A 10,443-nucleotide genomic window follows, 5' to 3' on the forward strand; every position below is an offset into this window, starting at 1 on the left:
TGGACAAGAGTGGAACTGGAGTCAGTGTCTTGAAAGCAGTCAGTAAGGAGGAAATGGTTCTGAGAATCTTGTTGGCTTCTCCCCTTCTCTGTGCACTATGGGAGAGCCAGAGGGGAGCGCCCACCATGGACGCCTTCCCCTGTGTTTGTTATCAGCCTTCCCATGGCTGTGGGTACATCAGACCTCTGTCCTTCTATCTCACTGCCACATGATATTTCCAGAGCCAACTCTTACCCATCTCATGGTGTTAGTCAGCAAGCATTTGGCCCTAAGCTCTGAATTTCCTTTTCCTTGTAAGAATTTCCCTGTGATTACACTAGTCTCTAAGACACAGCCTGTTCAGGAAAGGTGTTGTGTTGGAGCCTGAAAAGTGCCCCCCATACTATGACTCAGTTGAACCATCTCAGGTTATTGCAGCAAGCATTTATTGAGCACCTGCGGTGTGCAGGCCCTCTTAGATGCTGGGGCTACAGCACTGCATATGGCACAACCCCTTCAGGAGTGCAGAGTGTGGGTCCCTACCCCATGGCCCCTGTTACCCTCGGGATCATCATGCTGGCTACCTTTGGGGAATAAAGAGAAAAAATCAAAGCATACATTGTGTGTGCTCAGTGTGGACACTTTCCAGATCTCTGTCACTTTTGTTTCTTCGTGTTGGGCAGATGACACTGAGTGTGTGTCTCATGTCCCTTCCCATTTCTCCTCAGGGTGGCCTTTCAGCAGCTCCTGCCCGGGCCGTGTCTGCTGTGAAAAACATCAATCTACCGGAGATTCCTCGGAACATCAACATTGGTGATCTCAACATCAAAGTCCCCAACCTGTCCCAGTTTGTCTGAGGGTCCATGGCTACTGAACTGTAGTCCTTGAAGCAAGCCAAGCCACTCCTGCCACAGAGCCCACTCTGAGCCTTAGAAGGGTCAGGCCCCGGGTCCTGCCCCCTGCTGCTGTTGGGGTGCTGGTGGAGTTGGGGGTGGAGGGTGTCCCAGGTTCATGGCTAGCATGGGCTTGGTTTTCACATGTGACACCTGCCGGCCTGTGATACATGTGGCCACTGCAGATGTGGGAGGACCCTGGCTTCCTCTGTGGGATCCGTGTGCCCAAACCACTCATACCTTTACTTCCCACATGTAGCCAATTCAAGGGACCAGGCACTGTCTGGGGGCCCATCTGCTTCCTAGAACCCACCACTAGGACATTCTCTGCCTAGAGTCTTCATCCTTAGCACCGTCAGGCTTCGGAGATCCTGTGGCATTCACTCTTGCTGACGAGGTGCCGAAGCTAGAACAGGGCCAACCCCTCAGTTAGGGTATGTGGTCAATGGCAAACAAGGGCCGAGTTTGATGAGAACCAGAATTACCCCCTGGCTCTATTAGGGTTTTCATGCCCAGAAGCCTTTTTATAGGCAAGTTTCCTGGTTCCCACCGCCTTCAGAATATGTTTCCCTCACTGCCACAGTCCTAGCTCTGTTCACAGAGGACGGAACCCAGATCATGAACCTGGTGCATGCTAGTAGGGAGAGCACCCGCTTCCCCATGGCCGTTTCTCCAGCACAGCCACAAGGCCCCTCACCAAAGTGGGGAGGCCCCATGTCTGTGGAAGGCAAAGCTGACAATGTGTAGAATATCTCAGATTTATGACTCTTTGCAGATTTAAATACATTCTTCTCATGAGGAACAGACAGATCAGTTGCTGTGTTGTAAATGATGAGTCTCCATACAGGAAGGCCACTGCCTTTTGCGCCTGCTTGTGGGGCAGGAGAGCCTGAGCTGGGATCACTCGTTCTAGAACTGGCACGGGGAAGGCTGGGGCCACGGGGAGTGTGCTAGCTGAGCCTGGTGGGAGCGCAGCATCTTCTCCCTCGTGTGGGAGGAGCCCCTCCCTGATCTCTGCCTCTGGGCCCGCTCTGTGCCCCCCCAGGTGACATCCTCCCATGGAAAGGTGCACATTTTCACGTGTGATAAGTCTTTATTTCTGTGGTTAACTTAGAGCTCAAACTGCACCTTAGAGTAATGCCTCTTCTACACTGCCTCGGGGACCAGGACTCCGGACCTTTGGGAGCTCACTGCATTGTCACGGCACAGTCTCCCAGCCTGGGGATTTCTCGTGCCTGCTGGCGGGGGCCCAGACTGTTCGCCTGTCTCCTGCTGCTGCTGCTGCTGCAGAGCCCATCTTAGATGGCGCCCATAGGATTGCCATGCTCTGTGCTTAGTGCCCGGTGTTCCCCGAAGCCTCTTCTTGTCACCCTTTCAGGCCTTACCTGACCGCCTCGGAGACGGGTGTGGTGATCAGAAGGTTGGCCCTCTTCTGTCCGAAGGAGATGGAGGTTATCTGATGTCACTGCTGATGGCATTCTTTGAAGGCTTAATTTTTTTAAATGGGCATTTCAGGATATTCACATCCCTCTCTCACATTTGCTGAACGTGGAATAAGAAAGGACGAAAAAGACTGGTGTTTACTTTACACATACTGTAAGGCGGTGAGCAAGACCCTTCCACAGTCCTTACAAGAGACATTATTGGCTCCGTTTTGCAGGTGAAGAGAGTAAGACTCAGATCAAGTAACCTGCTTTTGGTCACACAGGACTAAGAATTGAGACTCTGCTTGCCTAAATCCGAAGTCCATTTTCTTCACTGTTCAATGGCTTTTCCAGATTTAATCCTCTTTGTTATACATAAGGAAGCCGAGCCTGGTTTGCTCACAGGGCCAGTGACAGTGTCTTAGAGGGCAAGCACTGGAGACCCCTTATGTGCTCTGTTGGGCTGATGAGGGAACAGTAGACCAGAGTGTTAAGTGTTGTATTGAGAGTCACAAAGCTAGAACCTAGTCATTTTTTTGAGTTCCTTTCTTCGTTTTGTGGTTTCATGTATTACTTCAGGACAGTTGGATGTCCTGCATTTCCCGGGACAACCTTCCAATGTTCTTAGCTGCCAGAGACCGTTGGTTTCTGCTCTGTTCCCACAAACTACTGACGGGTCGCATAGACCCCCAGCAAGTCAGCACCCCAGTCCCCTCCCAGACAGCCTCTAAAAGTGGCCTAAAACTTCAGCCTGTTGTTTTATTGGAAAGCTCCATCCCTTTGGACAAACCACAGTAATTGTTCATTAAATACTTGAGGTTGCCTGCAAATCCAGCTAGACCTAGTGCCTGCTACCAGCAAAACCATAAATTTCTTTTTTTTTTTTTTAATTAAAAGGAAATTGTATGCTTTTTTTGAAGAAGGATACAGATTCTGCTGCTTGAGAGATGTGAGTTTTTGAAAATAGGGTCTGGGTCTAAATTTGGGAGTTCCTGGCCCTGCACAGTTTACACGGAGGGTTTCCTGAAGTACTGGGTTTCCAGTGCTCACTGCCCCTAATTAAAATCTGAAATTCTTCTGTGACGCAGTTTCTAAGTGCCTGGTGTGTGTTAGACTCGGCTTCTTGGTCTTGTCTCTGCTGAGGAGCTCTGAGTGCCCACGTTGAGTGACTCGCAGTCTGAATTTGTAGTGACTTGAATTGGTGACTGTGTTATGTGGGATATTTAAAGGACAAAACCCCATTTCCTACCGCCGGCAGCCCCCATCATGCCCTTCTGGCCATGCTCTAACCAGCCTGTCTTCGTTCAAGCTGCTGTAACAGAAAGACCTTACACTGGGGGTTGAACAAACATCCCTCACAGTTCTGCAGTCCAGTCAAGGTCAGGATGCAAACAGATTTGATGTCCAGTGGAGGACCTGCTTCCTGTTTCATAGACTGCCATCTTCTTGCTACATCCTCACATGGCAGAGAGAGAAGGCTCTGTGTTCTTCTTCCCTGTTATAAGGGCGCCAGGCCCATTATGGGGCTCCACCCTATGACCTCATCCAAATCTAATGACCTCCCAAAGCTTCCCCTAAATACCTTCACTTCTGGGGATTAGATTTCCATATCGGAATCTGGGGGACACAGACATTCATCCAAAGGGCATCTAGCTACTTACCTTTCCTCTTGGCCTGGTCACAGCCCTTGCTTGTTACATTGAGGGTTAAGTTGGGATTTCTTGAGTCCTCTCAGTCCCTGTTACTCAGGCCTCTGCCACTTACAGAGTCAGCCCTTCCCCTCCACCCCCCTTCCATGCAGCCACCCTAGCAAAGTGCTCTCTGGCCCCAGCCCCACCAGAGATCCAGGGGAGCATGCCGGCTAAATCCTGTCTTGTGGACCAGCCTTTTATTTTTATTTTTTCCAGGATTGATTTATTTACTTGATAAATAAAACACGTAAGCTGGGAGAGGGGCAGAGGGCGAGAGAGAAGCAGACTCCCGGCCCAGTGGGGAGCCCATCGTGGAGCTTGATCCCACAACCCCAGGATCACGCCCCAAGCCAAAACCAGGAGTCGAAGCCTCAATCGAGGGTTCAGCCTGGGTTGACACCCAGGCGCCCCTAGACCAGCCCGTAAGAGGGGTTTCCATTAGTGTAGCCAGCTGTCTGCGGCTTCCCAAATAGGATGCATCAGTGGCGCCTGAAGATAAAAATCAGAGTGAACGAGATAGCCAGGATGGAGAGCCGCTTCGGTATGAGAGAGACCCAGAGGCATTGTCAGCTCCAGCGGACGCCTGCTCTTCAGCTTCCCACACCTTCTGCCCTGCCTCCCAGGGGTGCCTGTCGCACTGTACAGGTGGTTCATCGAGTGCCCACACACCCCTGTGTGCCACCTGGCTGTGCTTATGAGCTACCAAGTGGCTATGCCCCTGCTTGAGACTTTGCCCTTTGAGCAGCATAGGAGGGCTCCCATCTGCTGTCTGGCAGACAGTCAGCAGATATGCAGACAGACCCCCTTTAAGGAAATATTCCATGGAAATGATTAATCTTTTCCAAAAGGCACATTCTTTCCTATTTCAGTGAATTAATGTTCTAAAAAGGAAATATATTCATGTAGTTCAAAATTTAAGATAACAGAAGGCTGTTCAGCCAGATTGCCACCCTGTTCCCACAAACCACGAAGCGCCTATCTCGGATAGCAACAAGTGTTTCCAATTCGAAGAATTAAGAAGTAAGGCCCCTGGATTTTTATTACCAAAACCAAGAGTGTTCTCTTTCTGTGCGAGTTAGGTACCTTTTGACTTGGGTGATGGCCTCCGCCTGTTAGAGCCCTGCCACCCTCTCAACAAAGGAGGGGCCTCTCAGACCGTCCCACATGCAGCGGCTCCTCTCTTCTGCATCCCCATCCTTGCTCTGCACTTTGTTTTTCCATGGCACTCTAGCAGACTGTATATTTGGATTGTAGCTCCTGTCCCCCGCTAGGATGTATGCCCCCCAGGGGGGCGGGGTCCATCCCCCATTTGGTGCTGTGTGGCCAGTTCCTGGTGTGCACTGCTCAATCAGGAACTGTAGGGTGAGTGATGCTTGAGGCAAACAAAGTTCCTCCTTATGAGAACCCATAGCTTGTACTCTCCGGGGCCCTGTGCTCAGTCCTTTGGGAAGTGGTGTTGGGAGCAGCGGGAGGGGAGGGACCAGGTGATGGCCTCTGGAGGTTGATGGAGAGGAGAAAGGCAAAGCCGATGACTGAGGAATCCAAGTGCCGGGAGGACCGGTGAAGGTGTAACTTGAGAGAGGGGGAGGTGGTTTGAGAGGAAGAGCGATCCAGAGTTTGGATGTGAACACATTAGATGGGAGTTGCCTGAGAGTCACTGGGGCAGGCGTTCACCAGCCAGCTGGGAGCCTGGGAGTGGGCAGGAGAGGAAATGAGTTGAAGCTGTGGGGGCGAGCGGTGTGGCCAAGAGCAGACAGGAGGGGTGCGGACACAGCCTGCAGGCAGGGGCAGGGAGAGGAGACCGTGGAGCAACCTCATGTCAAGGAAGGGGCCTTTAGGGGGAGAGGCCAAGGGGTTGGGGACTAAGAAGGCGTGGCCGTTGAGCTCGCAGTTGTCCCCAAGTGAGGCAACGCAACTAGGGAACTTGAAGGATGGTTCCAGCCAAATGGCAAGGCGGTCGTGTAGGAGTGAGTGAGGGTTACAGCCCCACTCTGGGATGCCCAGAGCCTGCAGAAGGTCAGCATCTGCAGCCAGAAAAGCAGGAACCAGGTACTCCTGCCCCGGGGGGTGTTGGGAGTTAACAGAGAACTCCTGTAGACCATGGAGGGCCCACTACACTCAGACTGCTGTCATTATGGGGTGTTTGGCAGAGGGAGTGGCAGAAGATGTAGGAAGCCAGGAGGTTTGGCGGTGCTGGGAGGGAAGCCAGGATGGACCTCCCGAGAGAGGCTGCTCGCCTGGCCCCACCAGAGGTAGAAAAAGTGGGGGAGGCTCTGGAAAGCAAAGCTTTTCGTATAATGAAGAGCAAACTTCTCTGCTAGGACGTGAAGTGTGGGAGATACAGCCCGCAGCTCCCTCCCAGTCTGCAGGAAAAATGAGAGGTGCCGCAGGCACCGTGGAAGGAGTCCTTGTTTGGCCAGGACTGGGCTAAGTGCTTCTGGCCAAGCAGGCCTGGCCGCCTCCCATGAGAACTGGGATCTGTGGGCATTTGATAGAGCAAATCTTACAGTGTTACTCAGCTCTGACTTCAGCCTGGCCTCCTAAGAGCACTTGGGAACAGGGGTGCCCTCCCCTGCCTCCTAGGATTGGGCCATGGCTTCAAGAGAGCAGGTTGAAGGTTGTCTTCTGCATTGCTGAAAATGAGCGGCCCTTTGCAAACGCATAACCTAAGACACAGCTGAAATGATAAAAAGGAAGAACAGGTGAATTTCTAAGACTGGGGTCCATTGCTCCTCCAGATTGAGGTGATCCTCAAAATATTTACCCACCAGCATGGCTCAGGCACTGACTGACCAGAGTGGAGGCACCAGAGAGTGGGGATGTTACCGGTGGTCCATGTTGGTCTGCCTCCAGGAAGGACCTTGCCTCTCCAGAGGCAGCAGAAGAGAGAACCCCGGAGGCAGCCACTCCTTTACCAGCCTGGGTACAGCCTAGATAAGACCTTGCATTTGCCCGCGGGGCCTGGTGAGTCAGCTCGCCTCCTCCAGCAAGTGTGGCAGAAGGAGGCCCTCCCCTGTCCCGGCTCTGGACGCTCCCAGACACGCAGGGAAGCCGGAGGTGAACAGGCAGCCACAAACCCAGGCCACTGCCCCAAAGCCAGAGACCACTACTCTCGCCCTGGCAGACTGGGCCGGAAGCTTTCCTCCAGCCTCTCTGTTCTGAGCACCTTCCTTTGACTCCTTTCAATGCCCTTCCTTTGACTCCTCCCCAAGCCTCCGGATAGCCCCGGCTGGCTGCCGGCCACACAAATCTCACCCAGGCAGCCTGGCATGAGGTAGCTACGAGCCAAAGATGGTGACACTATAGCCTGGGAAGCAATCCTTCCTTGCTAGGGAAACTGAGGCAAGCTAAGGTTTAGGGGGGTTTTTTGGACTGCCAGCTGCTTAGCCAACTTTCCTGGAACTTCTTTGTGTGTCTGGGAGCTTCTTCCCCAGCACCACTGGGAGGGGTACTCCTGCTCAGATGCTGGGCTGGAACACCTTGGGGCATTTTCTGCTGAAATTCCCCTTCTGAGTGTGCCAGCCTCGAACTGCTTCCTCTCCTGCAGCCGGGCCCTCCTGGGCCCTCGGAAGTGCCGACCAACCCACCAGCTGTTTAAAGTGCGTAATGAGGGGCGCCTGGGTGGCTCAGTGGGTTAAGCCGCTGCCTTCGGCTCAGGTCATGATCTCAGGGTCCTGGGATCGAGTCCCGCATCGGGCTCTCTGCTCCGCAGGGAGCCTGCTTCCCTCTCTCTCTCTCTGTCTGCCTCTCCATCTACTTGTAATTTCTCTGTCAAATAAATAAATAAAATCTTTAAAAAAAAAAAAATAAAGTGCGTAATGATGTTACAGCATTGGAAGGAAATCCCAAGGTCCAGAGTCTGTGCCAAGCAGGCAGGTGCCACGGCGATGCTGCCTGGCAGCGAGCAGCACCTGGCTCTGAGTGATAGCCCAGGGGGGCCTCCCTGTCAGGCTCAGCTGAGCTGTCGGCTGGGGCTCAGAACTCTTACTTGTCAGCCACCTCGCTCCCAGCACCCAGCTCAGCCCTGTGGAGCTGCTCTGGGCTCCTGTGCCCCCAGAAGGGCCACAGACCCAAGGCCAGGCTGGGCTCCCCGGGCCTCCCAGTTACCTCTAGCTCCCGTGTGGCCTTACAGGTAGTGCCTTTGTTTCGAGATGGCAGTCCCCAGCCTCACCCCTCGTTGAAGCCTCAGGTGACCCAGCCCCTGTTTTCACCCTTTCAGAGCCCCCAATATTAAGCCCCCTCCCTGGGAGCCCACTGCCCACCTGTTGCAGATACAACCAATCAACCATCCTGGAACCCGCCCGTCACCCCCACGTCCCCGCACCCTTATCCCCTGCCTGGACAGTGTCGCAGCCCCTCAGCTGTTGATCTACCCCTCCTTTGCCTCCTCATGGCCCCTTTTATCACCCAGCAGCCAGACCGAACCTTCTGAAGTCTTCATCAGACCAGACAGCACCGCCCTGCAGCGCGTAAAACCTTCCAAAGCCTTCCCACTAGCCCCACAACAAAACGCAAGGCCCTGCCTAGCTGGGCCCCTACCTGTCTCTGTCCTCTCCTGCCGGCCCGTCTGACTTCCGTGCCCCAACCGCACTGGCCTTCATGGGTCCGAGGACACGCCGGGCTCGCTGCCACTGAGGGGCCTTCTCCCTTGCCTCCCTGCAGCTCCGATGTCTTCAGAGGACCTCCCTGTCCTGCCTGCCTCATCAGTCACTCCCTCGCCCTCACCTGCTTTGTCCTTCATGGCCCTTGTCACCTGACAGGACAGCATGTGTAATGTCTTCTCTGCTTGCTTCACTATTTGCTGCTACTCTTCTGCTGGTGGCCAGCACAGTGCCTGACCGCCCCCGCCTTTGCTGTCAGTCAGTAAAAGATGGCTCGGCCCTTGCATGCACGTTCCTGTTTCCCTCTCAAGTGTGCTGACGCTCCATGCTCACTCCAGGATTCAGGGCAGGAAGCTCTGTGGTATGGGAGTCACGGGGCCTGACTTCATGATTCACTGCGTGATCCCAAGTGAGTCACTTAGCTGCCTGCTTCAGGTTGTGGAAATAGTGTATGAGACATGCAGACAGAAAAGCCCTAAATAGGGTACAAGCTTGGTTTGAGTCTTGGCTCCAGCAGGTCAGCTGTGTGACCTTGGACAACCTACTTAACCTCTCTGTGCTGTTTTCTCATCTGTGAAATGTTATTAAAATCGTTCCCTTGAATCAGTCAGGGTATGTGGTTGCAAACAACAGAACCAACCAAGAAGCTTCTTAACGTGCTGTGGGGAAGCTCTCACAGGTTCAAAAGTAAGGTGGAAAGCCCAGAACCAAGCTGACCAGGACACAAGGAGAAAGAAGTCCTCCGGAAATCATCTCCAACACTGCCTACCTTGGACCTCAGGACTGCAGACCTTGCCAGCCTTCCTCAAAGACCCCGACTCCCAGGCAGGTACCTTTGATTGGTGAAGCTCAGAAGCGGGGACCGGCAGTAGAGGAGGTGGCCCCAGTGTCACAGAGTGGGGAGCTTGCCAAGCGAAGCGGAGACAGCTGTCCACTGCATCGCGTGCCATGGGCTGTTGTGCAGATGAAGACTTAACGCAGAACTCTCCTCTACAGCTGGTGGGAAACTTGGGATCCCCTGGAGTTAACATATGCTTCTCCTCTGACTCCATTGTGTCAAATGAGTGCACGTGTCCAACCAAAAGATGCGCAGAGACGTGTTGATAGCACTATGCATAATCGCCAAGAATCAGGAACGACCGAATGCCCACTTAAATGGAATGGAAATGCATGAATAAACATTGTTCCCTGGAATAAGCCCAGCCATGAGAAGAGCCGATGACACCTACATGCGACTTCCTGGGCAAATCTAACAATGCCAGGCATAAGAAGCCAGGCACAAAACAATGTAGATTCTGTGATTTCATTTATTTGCCCAGCAAACACAGGCAGTGTGAACGGATGGTACTACTAGAAGCTGAGTGTCCTTCTGGAAGCAAGAGACAAGGGGACAGGAGCGGACCTCCTGGGGTGCTGGGTGTGTTCACTTTTGATCTGGGAGCTGGTTTTGCTTGTGTGTTCACTTCGTGAAGCTTCATGGAGTTCTTCACTTATGATTTCACATTTTTATCTAGGTTTTTTAAAATGTCAATTAAAAAAAACATGGATTTGAAAAGGAAAAAAAAAGAAGCTCTTGGGGTAGTGTCTGGCCCATGGTATGAGCTGAACAAATGTTGGTTCACTGTCATTACTCTTGTCCTTGTCACTGGTTGGTCTTTCCCAGCCCACCAGTCCCCTCCCTGTCCTTTCAGTCTGGAAGAGACCCACATGTCCCCAACCCTCAGGGGACAGAGCTGGTGCAGCCATCCAGAGACTGAGCTCCTTTGCGGGGAGATGGAGAAAACCTCCAGAAATGTACATTCAGCTCCTGGATTAGATAGCTCCACAAAGGCCAGGGGGCCAGAGAGCATTAGAG

At 53.0% G+C, this 10,443-nt stretch overlaps 1 protein-coding gene across 1 annotated transcript in view; it reads left to right on the forward strand.

The window, feature by feature from the left end:
* The window catches only part of AP3S2 (adaptor related protein complex 3 subunit sigma 2), a 53,580-nt gene extending 50,201 nt beyond the window's left edge, over nt 1–3,379 (forward strand). Inside the window, exon 6 of the mRNA XM_059179997.1 lies at nt 708–3,379. Within this exon, the coding sequence (XP_059035980.1) occupies nt 708–836 (129 nt within the window). The 3' untranslated portion in view covers nt 837–3,379. The remainder of the gene's footprint in view (nt 1–707) is intronic.
* Nucleotides 3,380–10,443: the final 7,064 nt, after the last annotated feature.

The sequence above is a fragment of the Mustela lutreola genome, chromosome 7 (assembly GCF_030435805.1).
Source record: "Mustela lutreola isolate mMusLut2 chromosome 7, mMusLut2.pri, whole genome shotgun sequence".
Classification (NCBI taxonomy): domain Eukaryota; kingdom Metazoa; phylum Chordata; class Mammalia; order Carnivora; family Mustelidae; genus Mustela; species Mustela lutreola.